This window comes from Lolium perenne, chromosome 3 (assembly GCF_019359855.2).
Source record: "Lolium perenne isolate Kyuss_39 chromosome 3, Kyuss_2.0, whole genome shotgun sequence".
Lineage (NCBI taxonomy): Eukaryota > Viridiplantae > Streptophyta > Magnoliopsida > Poales > Poaceae > Lolium > Lolium perenne.
Window position 1 is genome coordinate 267442840 of NC_067246.2, and position 18570 is coordinate 267461409.

The 18570-nt window shown below is 44.6% G+C and overlaps 3 protein-coding genes across 5 annotated transcripts; 2 read left to right on the plus strand and 1 right to left on the minus strand.

The window, feature by feature from the left end:
- Positions 1-1454: 1454 nt before the first annotated feature.
- Positions 1455-7733, plus strand: LOC127344045 (diacylglycerol kinase 1). 3 transcript variants are annotated; one of them, XM_051370268.2, is made up of 13 exons: positions 1455-1768; positions 3548-3758; positions 3874-3996; positions 4114-4242; positions 4685-4770; positions 4860-4983; positions 5434-5482; positions 5635-5717; positions 5848-5915; positions 6082-6156; positions 6729-6816; positions 6905-7024; positions 7292-7733. In XM_051370268.2, exons 2-13 carry the CDS (start codon positions 3561-3563, stop codon positions 7619-7621), a joined length of 1473 nt encoding a protein of 490 aa, XP_051226228.1. In that variant the 5' UTR covers positions 1455-1768; positions 3548-3560; the 3' UTR covers positions 7622-7733. The 3 variants fall into 3 exon arrangements, with proteins under 3 accessions (XP_051226228.1, XP_051226230.1, XP_051226229.1); XM_051370270.1 differs by lacking the exon at positions 1455-1768 and adding an exon at positions 2950-3053; XM_051370269.2 differs by lacking the exon at positions 1455-1768 and adding an exon at positions 2967-3077.
- A 1943-nt stretch (positions 7734-9676) lies between these two features.
- On the minus strand, positions 9677-12580 carry LOC127344044 (uncharacterized). The gene is made up of 2 exons (XM_051370267.2): positions 10289-12580; positions 9677-9903 (listed from the first exon to the last, which is right to left on the minus strand). Exon 1 carries the CDS (start codon positions 12509-12511, stop codon positions 10502-10504), a length of 2010 nt encoding a protein of 669 aa, XP_051226227.1. The 5' UTR covers positions 12512-12580; the 3' UTR covers positions 9677-9903; positions 10289-10501.
- Positions 12581-17832: 5252 nt separating this feature from the next.
- Positions 17833-18280, plus strand: LOC127338630 (lysM domain-containing protein ARB_03438-like). The gene is made up of 2 exons (XM_051364672.2): positions 17833-17993; positions 18090-18280. The coding sequence occupies exons 1-2, from the start codon at positions 17888-17890 to the stop codon at positions 18278-18280; spliced, it is 297 nt and encodes a 98-aa protein (XP_051220632.1). The 5' UTR covers positions 17833-17887.
- The last annotated feature ends 290 nt before the right edge of the window (positions 18281-18570 follow it).

Here is an 18570-nt window from a genome sequence, read left to right on the forward strand (position 1 = left end):
ATTCCTGCTATAAATCACTATAAGGTGATAAATGTGTATGTTACATTGATGTTGATACGTTTAATCGTTCCCTAAACGCTACCGAGAGGCGGCTTATATAGTACGTCGGCCCTAGAGTTTACATGGAAGGTTCTAAAGAATACAAAGTCCATGACTGACGCGGCAAGCATGCCGTGTCTTCTACTCCAAGCCTTCGTGTTGGACTTTACTGGGGCGTCGTCTTGGACTCTTAGTTGCACTCCATCTTGGAATCCAAGCCGGTAGTGCCTCCTCCATCTAGATCTTTGGTGGATGGGTCTCTTGCTAGGCCTTAAGGTCACACCTCATGTGGGCCACCCTTATCCACCACTATGTATGGCCATGTTGTAGCTATATCCACAATGGATGGCCGACTTGAGCAACATGGACCAGCTAGACGTGATTGGTTGCTGAACAGGCAAATGGTCATCCGAGAACGCGACGCGTGATCTCGCATATCTATGTTATTTCGGGTATATCTTATGAAAATAGTGTCATTTCGCTCTTTGGTTTAATACCGTGGCGTGTGAACTCCATGGTTACCTAATTAGTTGTAACCTACTCCGTCCCAAACGGGCCAGAGCTCATCATCCAACTAAAACGAACACATATGCCGTGTGAAATAGATCCGCTCGAGATGAACTTTTGGCATGCCATTGTTCCTGTTTGTTGCGAGTACTACTAGTTTGTTCGTAACGCTGAGACGGAAGCTCTGGAATCTCAGTGGGGCTTGTGTGACACACGAGTTGTTTAGTAGAGGAATGGGGAGCGCACACTTGGAAATGTTGAATACCTACCACAAACACGTATGAGCAAGCCGCGCAGAGAATATAGGACCCTGGTGACGTGGAGCAACGTAGCAGGACGTACGGGGATCATCCTGGTCACGTGGCTGAACAGAGACCTGCTAGGCTGCCAAGATTCTGATGCCCATCGAGATAGAGAGGCGACATCCATGTCCCGTTGCTCTGACCCGTCCCGATCCGCACGCGGAAAACGTACATGGTGCACGAGGAGTCGCCGGGGACGCGGATGCGTGTGTCCGCGCCGGACCGCAGTCGCGCAGGCAGAAACACGGCGGCGTCCCTCCCCCTGGAAGGATTCCGAGAAAACTGGGCGGCCGAGCGAGACCGCTGCCTGCCTGCCTTGGCGGCGAGATTCCCTTCCCTCCTCCACACGGGATCCTTCCCAGCCTCCGCGGCTTCTTCCCCATGCCATTGCCATCCAAGCTCAGACTAATCCACCTGAGGTCAGGCCGAGATGAGATTCCAACAACCCAACGGAAGCATGGCACGACAACACGCGTGCGACCGACCGACCCTGCCACCGTGTGAGCTTCACAGAGGCTATTCCCCTCCTGCCCGGAAATAGAAACAGGCCTGCCTCGGGACCGCACGTGGCCCTACACCGCCGCTTTATAACACGCGTCCATCCGCACGCCCCGCCTGGCCCAACCCCACCCTGCCATTTCAATTCCACCCTCCTCCTCATCCTCCGGCGGCCTCCCCCCCTCGGGCTCGCTCGCCGCACGGGCACGGCGGCGCACAGCTGCCGCTCCCGTTCGCTCGCAGGGAGGCAGGGAGGGAGAGTCAGGCGGCAGGGGAGGGAAGGAATCATATTCCTCCTCATCCCGCACGTTCGTGTGTCTCGCCTTCGAGCACATCAATCCAGGCCGCCACGCCACGAAGCGCTGTTTCGGCCGGCGCCGTCCACTGCTCTGCAACAACAACAAACTTCGCCCAGGCCCCAGGTGCGTGATCCTCCCTCACCTCCCTTCATTAACCTGCCGTGATGATCTCGGATTCTCGGCCCGTCCTCTTCTGCTTGTTTCGGCGGAACAATGGGTCGCGCGGAAATTCCGGCCGCTTTCCTGGGGATTCGTCCACGTAAAAACGTCTCTTCTTCTTTATTTTTGGTATGGTCTTGATTCTTCCAATCTTCCATGCCTCGGCAAAATGCGGCGATTCTGATCTGGCGGAGCACATAATGCGTTTTGCTTCTCCCGTTCGCGATTACCCGTTCTCTTCCGTCTGTATGCTGTTCCTGGTTTCAGTTAAACAAAATCGAAGCTCTTGCTACGGTAGTAATAATACAGTAACACTTTTGGAGAGCCCCCGTTTGTCAGCGAAATCGAGTTTGCCGCTCCACTGTTTCCTCTGGAATTTTACTTTATCCAACTGAGGCGCGCACAGATGCTCCATTGATGACGTTCGGACGAAAATTCTAAATCTTCCAGATTGAGTTTGGATAAAACTAATAATAGTACACACGTCCCCTGTTTCGAATATTGTTTGTCTCTCTCTCTGAGTATAGCTGTCAGGACGGGCTCTTTGATCAATCGCTGCCTGCCACTAGCGTCGGCTCTTCAGTTCTTGACCAGGTTGAGACTCTTTGATTTGTTCCTACGTACCATTCAAACTAGCTATTCAGCACCTCTCTGTTTGTTTAGGTTTGAAGTCGCTACCTGAAACCAGCGTCAGCTACACAGTTTTCCAGCTAGGCATTATACGACCTGATCTATCTGGGCTCACTGATGCCTCGATTCTTCCAGATCGTCATCAGTTTTAGGGTGACTTGATTTTGGTGCCGCAATTAACAATGACATTAATTGGTAATTAATGCTGGAATGATTCCTTGCAAGGATGACAGTGACCTCAAATCTCTCTCCTTAATTGGAGCGGATGTCCTTGTCATATACAGTACAGTAACTAATGTAAGCAGCTGAATCTATACTACAGATTTTGCCCAGTCTTCGGTGGCATGCATGCTGGCATAATTTTGACCTGGGGAAACCATAACTGGTTTGTTAGTACTATGCCAATTGGTATGTGTTCAGTATCCAGCAACATACTAGCATAATTTTTTTTCCTCGAACATGCAAATGTCAAATGGCGCGCGCCTAACTTACAACTAACTGTACTGAAAGTAGAACAAAGCAAAAAGAAAAACTTTGAGGATAAGGGCATGTCGATGGCGAGCATGGTATAATCAAAGGCAGCTGCGAGGACTGACCCCATCATGAATGACCACACTTGGTTAGCATCCCAGCTCACCATCCTGTGAGTTTCTTATCCAGCTTGTGTAGAATAAGTTGGTAATCTGTGCAGCAGGGTCTCCATATGAACAGGGGAATGTCAAATAAGGAATTGGGAACAACTTGATTGGAAAAGCCAACGTTTGTTTGACAACTGTAATCTCCTCATCACTCCATCGTTAAAACAACCCTACACAAAGTTTCACTTTCATCTGATGATCTAAACATTAATTAACTTTAATAAAGCAAAACTCATTTACTCTATTCTGATTAAACACTACAACATGGCCAATGAATATTGATGTTTTTGACTTGCATATTGAAATAAAGTGGTTATGAATCTGCTATGACCAGTTCATAAATTCCAGCTAAATTTAACAAGGAACTCTGCTCTACAAGCCATACTAGTGTCAAATCAACATAAGTGAAGCTAGTATTAAATTTTAATGCAGACCTTGCATGGTCTTACATAACTTTGATGCATGAACGTTGCAGGTAGCAAGCTCAAATGGATAATAGTTTCGAGAAAAATAACATGCTGAAAGAATTCTACATTCCGACCTATATTTTTATGCCAGAGTCCTCAGTGGAGCAAGTTCCTCAAATACCCAGCTGTCCAGTGATTGTTTTTATTAACACAAAAAGTGGTGGGCAACTGGGACATGATTTAATTGTCTCGTATCGTAAGCTTCTCAATCATGCTCAGGTACATACTTTCAAGGTCACCATATATATACTTGTTCACTATTCAGCACCCCTGCATTTTTACTGCAGATCTAAATATATGGATTTAGGGGTAGTTCTAAATTTCTGAATTGCAGGTATTTGATCTACTTGACGAAGCTCCAGACAAAGTCTTGCACAGACTCTATAGCAACTTGGAAAGACTCAAGCGTGATGGAGATACTTTTGCTGCTGAAATCCATAGAAGATTGAGGCTAATAGTGAGTGCAACTAGGCATCATTCTCCAGATATCTTGATAATGTTCTACCATTATTTTGTCCCATTCATTATTTAATTCGGCTGAATATACATATTATTGTCATGGCAATTTAATTAGGTTGCTGGAGGTGATGGAACAGCAGGTTGGTTGCTTGGAGTTGTATCTGATCTCAAGCTAGTTCATCCACCTCCCGTTGCTACAGTTCCCCTAGGAACTGGAAATAACCTGCCATATTCATTTGGATGGGTATGTATCTCAGAAGTAGTTTATCAATACAATCTTGTTCCAGTTAGATCTTCCTATACTAGCACAGTGTGTTATACTTGCGTGAGCCATTTTTCTTAGACCTGCTTTCACTTGACCATATGACCTAAAATGTTGGATTCAAATAGTTTTTTTTGTGCATAAAAAACGTATATCTTTGGTAAAAAAGCATACTATCTTTGGTAAAAAACATACATGTCTCATCGTCTTGAACGTAAGTAAATGCCGATATTAGTGCCGTATATCTGTTGGATTTTCTGTTCAGAAGTTCGATACTGCTGTTTCTTCTGGTTGGGGTTAAGATATTCCTCGACCCTCGTGAACTTGTCTGTTGTGATGCCATGTATATGTCCCAGTTTCTATATAATACAATACTTTATATTATGGGCTGTGAACTCAATAGTAGCACATAATCGTTGTGCAGGGTAAGAGAAATCCTGGCACGGATTGCGAGTCTGTCATATCGTTCCTACAGTTAGTAAAAGAAGCAAGAGAGATAAACATTGATAGGTGGGTTTCTTTTGTACAGTTATCATGATCCTTCTGTATTGATCTTCATATGGATGTTATTTTATATTGTTATTACTGCAATGTTCCAGCTGGCATACTGTCATGAGAATGAAATGCCCAAAACGTTCTCCTTGCGATCCAATTGCTCCTTCTGATTTGCCACATTCTCTGCATGCATTTCACCGTGTGCCAAAGACAGATCCACAAGATATGGTAAGTATTGTTGAAGTGGACTAATTTTATGTATAATTCACCTATTTAGCTTATTGTGTTAACTTAGTCACTGTTTTTTTGTAAATGCTTTTGCTTTTCTGTGATGCTGTCATGCACTTCTGGAAAGAGCTCTATCAGCACCTTGGTTATACATATTTGTCATGAGAACATGGCATTATTTAGACAAATATCCAAGGACTACAGCATTCCCGAAAGTATACTTTCTTGTTTGTGGTCTTCTGCTTTTCTGTATTTAGTTGTCTAGGTTTTCATAAATGGGTCTTATTTATAATTTTTCTTACACTAATGTTAAAAACACGAGTTTATTTGATTTGCGCTGTCCGTTTCTCCATCTATAGATTGAATTGCAAATGTCAAAAGGTGAATATGATCTTTTTGAATCATGTGATTCCCATAGTATCTGACTAACCATAGTTTAATTTGTCCCAGGAATATTCTTACACATATCGTGGGGGGTTTTGGAATTATTTCAGTATGGGTGAGTTACTTTTTCAGTGTACTTTATATGTTGGTAATATTTATTTTAATTGATTCTTGTTATGCTACGAAATTGAGCGGAAAGAAAAGAACAGAACTTTTTTGCTTGGCTAAACAGCCAAAGGCTGAAAGACTCTTTGATTCTTGTCACAGGAATGGATGCCCAAGTGTCTTATGCATTTCATTCTGAGAGGAAATTGCATCCAGAGAAATTCAAGAACCAGTTGTCTAATCAGGTTAACTAAGCATCTGTGCATTTCCTCTTATCTAATATATTATTTCCCAGCTTGGTTTTAATTGGTTTTAATCTGTCTCTTAAGATAGTATAGAAACCAATCTAATCTCCTTTTTTTATCTTTAGTACAGAAAACATATTTAAAACTGGCATGCACACAAGGATGGTTCTGTGCCAAGTTAAGTCATCCTATGTCAAGGTAATTCCTTTCTGGCACTAAGTTGGGTCTGGAATTTTTTTGTTTAAACAAAAATGTTCGTCGCAAACACAATATTATTATTTTTACATCAGAAAAAGTAGTCCAGGTTTGTGATAACATTGCATTCGGCTCACGTAATTCTTGAATGCCTTTCACTGAACAACAGGAATATTGCTCAACTCGCAAAAGTAAAGATAATGAAGAAATCTGGAAAATGGGAAAACTTGGAAATTCCACAGAGGTAATTCTAATGGTGTCTCCCTTTTAGGATACTGAAAGTGGCCATGTGTCTGGAGATTATGTTCTTTTTTGAACTAGGAGTATGTTCTCATCATTGAGCACAGATGGAACTTTGACGTTTCAGTTATAACACGAAGGTTTCTGTAAAAAAGTTAAACACGGCAACCTATAAGCTTAAAGGCAGTAAGATTTCAAAAATAAGATCTATTCTTGTAGGAGGATCTGACTTACAAACCTCATCTCCCCTAATATATGTTTCTAAATACTTCTCCTGTTGACTTTGAACCTTTGGCAATGTTATTTTTCTAAGTATTTAGTTTGATTATGTTAAAGTACATTTTTAAGCTATTTTTGTTACCATGCACTTCCATAACATCTAACATACATAGCATGTACAATATGGGTTGTCAAAGTTTAGCTTGAAATATTTGCGCAAAGCCAAAAACAGGGCCAAGTAATTTGGAGATGTAGTATGTTTTAAGTTGATTTCTCTAAGCAATATGATGTGAGAATTCATCTTCAAAATTTGGCTCTACTTCATAATGTTCTTAACAAGTTTTTACACAAATGCAGTATCCGGTCCATTGTTTGTCTGAATTTACCCAGCTTCTCTGGTGGACTGAATCCCTGGGGAACACCAAGTAAGAGGAAGCAAAGAAAAGTGAGTGACATGCTGTTAACATCACTTCTAGCACCAAAAAATATCTGGTGCTATTGTTCTTAATTTAAACATTTCTCTCTTAATGCAGAGAGATTTGGTAATGCCTCCACTTGTGGATGATGGACTTCTGGAGATCGTGGGTTTCAAAGATGCTTGGCATGGTCTTGTGTTGTTATCTCCAAAAGGTCATGGCACTCGTCTCGGTCAGGTAAATATTAGTATTACTTGGATAGCTATTTACTACTACTCCGTTCTAAGATGTAAGGTGCTACACGTCTCGAGTTTGACCAACAACTATACCAATAAAATGAGACTTATGTGAAACAGTCGAATGATAAATAGATCACCTTGTTAGTAGATGGATGTAAGTTACAGACTCTATGCCGAAATTTATTGGACAAAATGTAAACTAGCTTTAACATATTTTGCACTCAGTTTAAACTTTCAAGGACACTGAAACTCTATTCCTTCCCAGGCCCATGGTGTTCGATTCAAATTTCACCGGGGTGCAGCTGAACATGCTTACATGAGACTTGATGGGGAGCCCTGGAAGCAACCTCTTCCACAGGATAACGGCAAGGTCGTGGTGGAGATATCCCATGCCGGACAGGTCAAGATGCTTGCCACCAAAGACTGTATAGCTAAAGGCATCCACGAGTCCCCGGCTATGTCAGCAGTCCATACAGATTCAAGCTCCAGTGATGACTCAGACGATGACTTCACAGAGGAGAGGAGAAACTTCGGTGCTGCCTTGTCGTTCCACTACCTGAGTGATGTGAAAAAAACAGTAGAACTTGCATCCTAGAATGGGCCTTGTACAGTTTGTCTTGTAGAAGATAGATTGTTGCACAAATTTTGTGGAACAGTGGACGTTGCCCTGTAAAATCCGTTTGCTGGCAAAGTTGTTTGTGTATGAAGAGTTGGTGTGCCGTGCAGCCTAGTGGGTTACCGACTATATTGCACCATAAGCATTTGCAAACGCAGTTTCACTCTCAGTAAAAGGCGGCAACACATAGACTAAGAAACAACAGTGATTGATCATAAACAACAGATAAACCGGAATCAGTCATGCCAGTAAGCCCACATGGTCAACCATCCCACATAGCATTGCTAGTATAATTATATGAACTTGCAAGGGCCACCTTGGAACGCAAGATTCTAAAAAAAAGGTAATATGAGAAATGTAGGACTGAGATGCCGCGATAATATTGCATCGTACAATTCGCAAACAGAGCTCTTTGGATGCTCCTCGTGAATTTTGTCAGATTTTGAACAGAGAAGTAACACAAAAGGATGTGATCTAAGCTCTTGCTAGTATTCCTAAAGAATTAGGTAGTAAAAGAACAATCAACAGGTATTTTGGTTTTCTCATTCATTTGATCCACAGGGCAGAAGCTCAGCGGAGAAAGGTTTATAAGTTTATCTTGATTTCCTCATACCAGCTACCAGCTTTGCTTGCATCCTCGACCACAAACTCTAAATTGCAATCCATAGCTAAGTACTAAATTTAATTCATCATCCATCTGGGCATACAGAACTTTAGCAGTTCTGCACATATTTAGTTGAGCAACTTATTATCGGCAATCGGACACGCCAGCCATCCTCGTCTTACACATTGATTATATTTGCACCACATTGGTAGTTGCATCATTGACGTTTATCTTAATGTTCTCGAAAATGGTTGTCTGATATACTGTAAGAGTGTAAGGAGATGGTAGATTCACCTCACCTATATGGTTAGGACTTCGATAATTTGATTGATAGTATCTCAACTTTGGTCTGGACATTGTTCACATTAATTTGTTATCTAAATCCCTAGGATTTGATGACTAATTTGGTGTGAACTCTACTGTTTTGTAAGCCTTACAGAATATATTAATCCCGGTTGTGGGTTGCAACTTCTTGTTTCTTCAGATAAACAGTCCAAACAGAGTGATCTCTTACATCCTCTATATTCTCTAGATATATTTTCACTTCATTTCTGTTTTGCTTATCAGGACAATGATCTCTTACCCACCAATAAACTTTCCAGGGAGGTTTTTGTTGATCTGAATTACGTAATTTGTTTGGCAATGATTGTAAAATCAATCCACTGGTTGGCGGGCTGCTTTTTCTTTATTTGAAAGGTTTCGGGCTAATATTTTCAACATAGAGGCCACTGAACTTGTAAATGAGCTAGAACTAATCAGCATGCAACAAACAGAACCAAATCTTGTAGAATATATACAGTAGCTTTTTCTTAGTTTTGCAGTGCACCTGTTTCTCGGTAGAACAGTAGAGATATAACCGGTAGGTGCGCAATCAACATATGATTTGTGATCCATTTAACTGCATGATGCAGAGCAGTAAATGTATGAACTATACTGGTTGCATTTTGATAAGTTCAAACCCTCCAAGCCAACAACAGAACAGGAGGTTCACTCTGTGAATGTAATACTGCATCACGCCCAATGTTTTCACCTGCAGATATAGAAAGAACAGCATAAGAATCTGACACGAAACTTGATGATAAAACATGTGATAGACCCTGATCTCGCAGGATTAAGTGACATGCATAACCATACACCAGTCAAAAGAAGCTAAAGAGCTTACCAAGATGCAGATTCTTGATGATGAAGTTGGTACGGTACAATAGCCTGTTGAGAGTAAAATTAGATCCAGCTGACATTATATTTCAACTTGCAGTATTCTTTGGCATGCGAATGTTCACTGAGGGAAACCTAGGAAGAAACATGATTCAGCGAGGAGAATTTAGTCCATAATTAAATTAGACAAAAATAGTAGACAATACTCAGAATACTCAAGAAAGCAAAGTTAATAGGCCCTGGAGGGAAAGGCCATTTTAACATACCATTGCTAATGAAGACAAACCAAAATGTTTTAATAAACATGAAGAAGTACATTAAAATAATTCAACTCGCCAGTCTCAAACTGCTGAAGCTCAGAAGTGTTTCAAAAAAAAAAAAACTATGTTGGGCCTGTATTATTTAATCTTTACTAGACAGATATAACTATGAACACCCATTTCTTCACTTATTTTCCTCCACATTGTTCTCTTGCTTTCCTTGGTCTTCACACTTCAAAGACCTGACCAAGATAACGATCGGCAGTGAGATTTTTACAAGCCAAGACTACTCAAATATGAAACACTTCGAGTAGCTAAGCATATTGCAGAGTAAAATGGAAAGTTTTGATATCTAACATAGTAACATAAATCTAAGCGCTAACAGGATAATATGATGGGTACAAGTAATTAAACACCAAATATTTGGGACAATTATTTTTGAAAGACGGCTCAAAGTATAGAACGAGGAAAAGGGTAACACTTTTAGCGTGCTAGGAAAGAAAAGGTTTCATGAACCTAATAAGTATATCTCTATTATGCAATCCCACAGTTAACAAGTAGCAAGATATATGGGGGAAATTTACATCCTCACGGCTTATATGTTCATAATATGAATTGAATCCTCACCTATCCCATCTTCAAGGATCATTGTTGCTTGATGCACACACATAAAGCGTGCCACCCTATTCCACCTTGCAGTGAATGAGGAATAAGCTCCATAGAGACTCGGGAAAATTTAGAAAGCACTAAGGCATCAGATTCATCATTGAGTCAAGGCATATGCACAACTTTCTCTTTCTTTTTCAGTCATAAGAAATATGCACAGTGTAAACCACACCCTTAGTGCTGGTCTTCAACTGAAGTCTTGTTTAGAACTTCTCTTGAGTACAAATCGTTGAGTACATATTGTGCTTCCTTCAGCAGACCCTCGTGGGCAAGGCCTTCGATGAGTGTAATGTAGGTCGACTCATTAGGCATGCAACCATTAGACACCATATAAGCTAAAAAATCAATAGCTTGATCTGTTTCGCATCTTTTACAGAGGGCGGATAGTATCTTGTTATACATCAGAGCTTTTGGTCTCATCCCCATATCTTGCACGGCATGCAATATCTGAATGGCTTCTTCAATTCTGTCTTCTCTTGAGAGGACATCAACGACTGAAGAGTAGGTTATTGTGTCAAGGGATACTCCCTTACTGACCAAACCATGCAATAGCTCCAGGGCTTCTTCTGAGTTGCAATCCTTGGTAATCCCATCGAGTAAAGTATTAAATGTAATCAGGTTAGGGGTGCAACCATGCTCCATCATTTGATAGACAAGTTCGATTGCTTCCTCGATAAACCCTTTTTGACAGAAGAAACTCACAAGTACATTGAAAGTGACCACATTTAGAGGGCAGTCCTTTTGAATCATCTCAGCCAAGAGCTCTGCAGCATCATCCAACCGCTCGGCATGGCACAAGCCTGTCAACAAGGTAGTGTATGTAATCGTGTTGGGCTCGCAAGGCAGGTTATTAAAAAACTCAAAAGCACTATCAAGACGCCCTTGCACGCAGAAGCCATTGACAAGAGCGTTGTATGTGACAATACCCACTGAACATCCATATTCTGGCATTTGTTCGATAAGCGTCATAGCTTGCTCGATCAATCCTTTTTGGCACAAGATACAGATGAATGTATTGAACGTGACCTCATTCGGGGGACAGTTATTCCGGGCCATCTCGTCCAACAGCTCCTTGGCATGCTCCCATCGGCCAGCACGACACAAGCCCTTCAGCACAGTCGTATAGCTAATGGTGTCTGGACTGCACCCATACAAGCCCATGGTGTTCAAGAACTCAAAGGCATCATCCACACGGCCTTGCTTGCAGATAGCGTTGATGACAATGTTGCACAAGGTAGTGTTGGGTGTGCATCCATGCTGTGACATCTGCTGAAGAACCTCGATTGCCCTCTCTACCCTGCCCCCGCGGCAGAAGAACCTGACTAGCATGTCAAAGGTAACCTCATTGGGCACGCAGTTCTTCTCCACCATCTCAGCGAAGAGCAGCTTGACGTCATCCCACCGCCTCGCGGCACACAGGCCCTTGAGCACAGTGGTGTAGCTGACGGTGTCGGGCTGGAACCCGTAAGCCGAGAGGCGGTTCAGGATCTCCATGGCCTCGTCGACGCGGCCCTCCCTGCACATGCCGTTGATGATGACGTTGTAGGTGACGATGTTGGGCGTGCAGCCCTTGGCGCGCATCTCGTCGAGCACGTTCATGGCCTCCCCGAAGCCGCTGCTCCTGCAGACGGCCTCGAGGAGGACGGTGTAGGTGACGACGCTGGGCTCGCAGCCGCGGCGGAGCATATCGTCGAGCATGGCGAGCGCGTCGCCGACCCTGCCGCGGTCGCAGAGGCCGCGGATGAGGGGCGTGTACGTGTAGGCGTCGGGCGGGACGCCTGCGGGCATGGAGGCGATGAGGCCGCGCGCGGAGTCGAGGCGGCCGTGGCGGCAGTAGCCCGCGACGAGGGTGTTGTAGGCGAAGACGTCGACGGCGGCGCCCGAGGCCTCGGCGGTGCGCAGGACGCGCGCGGCGTCGGAGGTGCGGCCGCGGCGGCAGAGGTTGCGGATGAGCTTGGTGCAGAGGTAGACGTCGGGGGCCTCTCCGCGGGAGGTGGAGTGCTCGACGAGGCGCGCGGCCTCGGCGAGGTCGTCGCGGGCGATGAGGCGGCGGAGGCGGGAGCTGGCGGGGTTGGGGGCGGCGCTGGGGGCCTCGGGCCTGGTGGAGGCGGCGGCGACGTGGGAGTGGTGGAGATGGTGCGGCTTGGAGAGGGCGTGCGGAAAGGAGGGGAGCAGCGTGGCCATGGCTGAGCCTGAGCGGTGGTGGCGTCGCGCTCGCTCTCGCGGTGGCGGACGTGTGGTGCAGCGGGCATCGCTTCGGCTACAGTTCCGGGTGGAGATTGGGCCCGCAGAACTGGATGAGATCACAGATCAGATTTTCAGATCATTTCATCACGAGATAGTTTACCACTTGCTTAAAAAATTGAAAATCGTTGCAATTTTGATCTCCATTTTTTCCCAGCTATGTTGTACTACCCCTGATCTACGAAACATGTCTTAAAATTGTTAAAATTTAGATGTATCATTTTTGCGGGAAAGATCTGAATCTGTTCAATGAGTTTATAAGAAATATAAAGCATTCCAAACATAATAAAAATTACATCGAGGTTAAAGCGAGCCGCTGATGCATTCGTTGCTTCCTTACCGGAGCCGGACTGATAATGATGGCAGTCGAGAAGTCTTCATATATGTGACACCACTAGTAGAAAATAGATCTTTTGTTTGGAGCTGCCCAGAGCATTAGTGCCGGTTGCATTTGGATCCAGAACTAATGTGGACATTAGTTTGGTTCCAAACAGCTAGGACGTCGCACGGTTTTAGTTCTTGTTTGAGACACCAACCCGGACTAAAAAGATTACGGTAGGCCCTGCCGTTGCGAGCCTCTTTAGTTTCAGTTGGTGTCCCCAACCGAGACTAAAGGTTTAGGTTTACCCTTTAGTCTCGACTGGAGACACCAACCCAGACTAAAAGTTTCTGGTTTTTTTGGCTCCACGCCTCCACCCCCGAATGGATCGCCTTTTTAGCTTTGTAAAATACAAAAGAAAATAGTATAAAATTAAAAAGTAAAAAATTAAAAATCCTTTTAGATGTAGGTAGGTTATGTGATCTAGTTTCAAAGGGCAAAACTTTCCGTTTTCAGCCAGGTGGTATGTTCTGGCAAATGTGTTACAAAATTGTAATGGTATCTGGCAAAGACACAATCGAGCGGTGTGTTTCACCAAATGCCAGAAAATAACAGTGTCATGTAGCAAATTTTCCCTAACAACAAACATGAAACTCATTTTTGCAAAAAAAAATTGAATTTTCTGTAAGATGGCAATACCTTTTGCATAAGAAATAAAAAAATTAATATATGAAAATGTATCTACGGGAAAAAGTTAAATCCGATTTCACTAGGTTGTCCCCGGTTTGCCAATTTTTAGATTCTCAAACTACCAAAGGGAAATATAAAAAATCAGATTTTAGATTTTGCAAAAAAAATATTATTTATTTATTTAAGAGTATTATCACATCATTAAATTTTTTTTTAAATAAATTATTTGGAATTCAAACAATAAAAAAGTGTGACATCGTGACCAACAAGTTAATAGGATTGATATGATAGTAATATTAATAGTGTGGGCGTAAAGCACTTGGAAGCGGGACGAAAGGAACTCGGAAGTTAAGCGTGATAGTGTTGGAGCAGTTTGAGGATGGGTGACCGATCAAGAAGTTTGACCACAAGTGTAGTTAGAGACTAAACTAGTCAAATAACTGAAATGCTATAAAATTTTGAAAAAATAGGAAAAAACGAGGGAGTGGAAAACTTTTAGAAAAAAATGAATACAAAAAATAGACGTCATGGCCTTTAGGCCCCAAAACTGAAATCATCGGCATTGAACCCTTGAATTGATCTGAATCTTCTAACACCAAACCTATAACAGATCCACCACTTTAAGGGAGAGGCGACCAGCCTTACTCAACGCCACTGGAAAGATCGCCGGCGACGAGGTGGACGAGGAGGCATGTATACCATGTTCTTGTCCTACGCAACTCCGCCATAGCCCCCGTAATGACGATCTCGGTTGATCAAACTCTAACTTTACGGACCCTTGTACAACACCGAGCACATATCCCCACCATGCCTCGAGAGCGGCTAGCATAGGAGGTGAGGAACCTTCGATTTCTGGTCGTAGAGGGATGGCAATGGGTACCCATTATCCGTGTACCCGTCGGGTAAAAACCTAATAGAATTACGGGTATGGAACAAAATATTACCAATGGGTTTGTAAATGGGAAAATATCATACCCATCGGGTAGAGAGGGTACGGGTATGGGATTGTACAACTCATACCCGTGTATCCATTTACCCATATAAATTTGACAAGTCGACAACCGTAATGTTCTGAACTACTTAATTTTCCCCTAGCCATGCATTAACATTGCTTGGTTGAACCTCACGCTTTCTGATATGACAATCGCTGGTAGGTTAGCGAGGATTAGACCCCTATTTAGGATCGCTTTATCTCATTTCATTTTTTCTGAACAATTTGATACGTTGTAAGCATGGGTATGTTTTACCCGCGGGTATCCATTTACCCTGCCGGTGGTATGGGAAAAACTTGCATCTGTTAACGGGTATCGGTACTGGTGACGGGTAAGATTTAAAGCGACATGTACGTGTATGGGATGGCTCTACCCGTACCCATACCCTGCGGGTGGCATCCTTAGACAACAAGAATGAGGCAGATGGTAGTGGCTGCTAGAGTTTCCACTCTACCCGTCGCCTCTTTTTCTTTTACGATTTTTTTAGAATATATCTTAACCTTGTTTATCATCTAGATACGTCTAATTTTTTATAAATACAAACAAACGAAAAGGTTGCGCTGCATAAAATTACTCCAAACTAGCTTCATATGGTGGCAAAGAAGAGAGGTTGTGTAGGATCATGGTACATATGATGGCAAATAAGAAAGCTTGTGAAGGGAGAAAAGATTGCTCATCCGACCCAAACTGCTTTCTCTATTCAAGCTCTTAAATTGAATTATTGTGGTACTTACGAAAATGCAGAACCAAAGGAGGTTATTTGGAACAAGCCACAACTGAATGCATACAAACTGGACGCATGTTATTTCCCGAATGGATCAGGAGTTGCGGGCACGATTATCCGAAATGATAAGGGTGAAGCCATTGCGGGATCAAGTACTCTGATGCATAAGCGAGCCATGTTTTTCTTATTTCGTTGGCTGATCTTTGTATCAACCCTTTGTGATCCATGAGTTGTAAACCTTGATATTTGATACTCGTGTTGCTATTAATAAGTGAAAAGCCGTGTGCATTGTTTCGATGCAGAGGCTGGGGCTATGCTCCCATTTCTAAAAAAAGCACTCTGATGCAAAACCTTGATGTGCAACTTCAGCTGAAGCTGCTGCACAACTCCATGGCCTTTAACTAGTTGAGAGGATTGGTTGCTCTCCTGTGATGTGATTATAGAATCAGATTCCATGGAGCTTATCCAAGCTTTCAACGGAGACATGCAAATCTGAAGCTCCTATAGCCCCTATACTGCTACCTTAACAGATTGCTTCGTCCCGTTGCTAGAATATTTTGCCAGGTTACTATTGAACATTGTTTTCGTGAGAGCATTGCTCTCAACGGGACGGCGCATTTCGGATGTCTAAATTATCCATGTCCATCCGTTTTCATCGCCTGGCGGACGCGAAAATGACCGTTTTTTGTCCGCACGTCCGTTTGTGCCTGGGGGTGGCTCCAGCGACCAGACACATTTTTTCTACTTGTTTTTTTCCTCTTCTCCATTTATAAACATAGTTCCAAACATTACACAAACTAATACATATTGGGAACATAGTTTACACAAACTAATACATAGTTTGAACCATGGTTGACACAAAATAGAACATTGTAAAATGAGAAAACCTAACTAGTGTTGGTTCTGTATGTTCGCTACCAAGAAAGAACACTCTCGTGCACACCCAATCACCTAAACTGGAAAATCCAGCTGGTAATTATAGTGATGTTGGTCCTTTCGAGGAAGAATATCTAGAAACCGTCACTAGTGGCTTCAATTGGCTCGTGGCCATATTCGCTGCAAAGAAAGAACATTCTAACATTTTGAACTATCGGTGTCCGAACCGAACTCGCCGGTGTGGTAGTGTCTGCGGCAGGATGTGTCGTCGAACACCTTGACGATCATCTCGCCATCCCCCTCGTAGAGGAAGGTGAGCTGGCAGCCGAGCTCGAGCACGAGGTCGCGGGCTAACTTGTCCCACCCGGTGTGCAAGTACATCTTGCCCTGCCCGTCGAACAAAATGTCGATAGGCCACTGGAAAAAGTTGCAGCTGGCCTCCCGTAGCTGCAACTGGGCCGGCTCAACGCCATCGACGAACTCGACGAACTTGTCCGGGAGTCGCTTGATGCCGAGCGGGTCGTCGATGCGGAGGAGCAACTCGAAGCAGCGCTCCTCCTGCGAAGACAAGGACGGCGCAGGCGACAACGACCGTCGGGCCGTAGCTGCTCCACCTCGGCGGCCCCGGCCCTAGGGATGCCCAGGCCCGCGGCCTCGACCGCCTCGCCGGCCACCAGGACCCGCCATGGACTTCCTCACGGGGCTGGCTGCGTCGCAGGAAAAGCTAGGTGGCGCTACGGTGGAGCTTGTGGCGGCTATGGTTTGTGTGGAGGAGTGGATGAGGAAAAAGAGCGAGCGCCCTCTTTATATAGGCCGGAGGCAGGCGATGGCCGCGGGATGTGTGGCATCGCCATTACTGCGTTGGCGGAGGTGGGCGGCGACCGCTCGGCAGGCGAGGCATCGCCATTATCGTGGCACAGACTACCGAAGCGATGCAGCGGCGCCAGTCGCTGGCGCGCCTGAGAAGACACATCGAGCCAGGGTCACTACCAGGTGGGCCCGATGAAACGTCCGCCAGACTCGAGCGGACACTTTGCGCGTCCGCGCAGCGTCCGCAAAGACTCATCCAAGGCGCATATTTGGGTCAGGTTTGCGTCGCCGCGGACGGTCCAGTTACTTTGTGCCGCCCCACTGGAGCAGAGACCCGATGCATTTTTCGACCCCGCAGACGCAAACGGTCGCTTAGCGTCCGTTTGCGTCGCCCGTTGCAGATGCCTCTGAGGCAAATAGTGTCTCTCATAAGTTAGCTAGAGTTTATTTTGATACAAATATTTCTATTTTTTGGGACTGCGATCCCCTAGTTTTATTATGCCGGATGCAATGAAGATGTATCTAAACAAAGTGAAATAAAATCCGCAGCAAAGTCCTGCTGCTTCCTCAAAAAAAAAAAAAAAATCCAAACTAGCTTCATAGGAACCATAATCCCTTCCTCTGTTTTCACCTGATCCTGGACCAATTCTCAAGACGACTGGCCGGCTTGCAAATGGTTTCAGCGACAGGTCCATGCTATCCACACTCTGGACGCAGTTTCCAAGGCCCACGCACTGTCCTCTTTGTTGCATGCGGCTTTGCACCCGCCACGCTATAAAAATGCGAAGGCCAGGCGGTAATTCTCGTCGCCACCAACCAAAGCAGAGCCTCATCAGCTTCAGTGCTTCACTGCAACTATCTGCTTCTTATTCTTCCTTCGCGTCGACCGATCGGCAGCATCTGCAATGGCGAACCACGCAGCCGCCGCCCTCCTGATCGCGTCCCTCCTCGCGGCAGTCGTCCTCGCCGAAGCCAGGGTCACCGTGCAGGTGCAGCACGACATTGTAGGAGGTATGTAGTTCCACGCCGACGAACTCCGCCCAATCTGCAAGGAATATTAGTACTCTGGCCCTAATTGGAACGTGCGTGGCTGTGGTCGAGTTGCAGGTTACGCGGTGAAGGCGGTGCCGGCGCTGAAGTGCAACGAGGTGCACCAGGTGCAGACGGACGACACCTGCTCCTCCGTGGCGGCGAGCGCCGGACTATCCGACGCGCAGTTCCTCGGCTTCAACCCCAACATCAACTGCCTCAAAGTCTTCCTTGGCCAATGGGTCTGCCTCGACGCGTCCTCCGCATAAGCTAGCAGCCGTGTGTCTACGCCGCCGCCCCCCAGCCGTGCAATGTTTGCTGCCATGAAATGAATAAGGAGTAAAGAGGTGTTACTAGGTTAGGTAGCCAGATTGCCGGCAAAAAAAGTGCCGGCAATTCTACCAAAAGTGTTGGTAATGGTTTTTGAAGCCAGAAAAAAATATTGGATTTCATTCCGTTGAGATAGATCTTTGCCATCACTTTCAGAAAAATACCGTCATTTGTATTTTAGGCACTTGGAGAAATACCACTAATAACTATTTTAGTCACTTATTAATAT

What these genes read in the sequence shown, in the direction of transcription:
- LOC127344045 (XM_051370268.2), top strand. Translation starts at nt 3,561, where the DNA reads ATGGATAATAGTTTCGAGAAAAATAACATGCTGAAAGAATTCTACATT. An exon ending in TTAAGTCATCCTATGTCAAG is followed by an intron (nt 5,916 to 6,081) that starts GTAATTCCTTTC and finishes ACTGAACAACAG; the next exon opens with GAATATTGCTCAACTCGCAA. An exon ending in AACTTGGAAATTCCACAGAG is followed by an intron (nt 6,157 to 6,728) that starts GTAATTCTAATG and finishes ACACAAATGCAG; the next exon opens with TATCCGGTCCATTGTTTGTC.
- LOC127344044 (XM_051370267.2), bottom strand. Translation starts at nt 12,511, where the DNA reads ATGGCCACGCTGCTCCCCTCCTTTCCGCACGCCCTCTCCAAGCCGCAC.
- LOC127338630 (XM_051364672.2), top strand. Translation starts at nt 17,888, where the DNA reads ATGGCGAACCACGCAGCCGCCGCCCTCCTGATCGCGTCCCTCCTCGCG. An exon ending in GCAGCACGACATTGTAGGAG is followed by an intron (nt 17,994 to 18,089) that starts GTATGTAGTTCC and finishes GTCGAGTTGCAG; the next exon opens with GTTACGCGGTGAAGGCGGTG.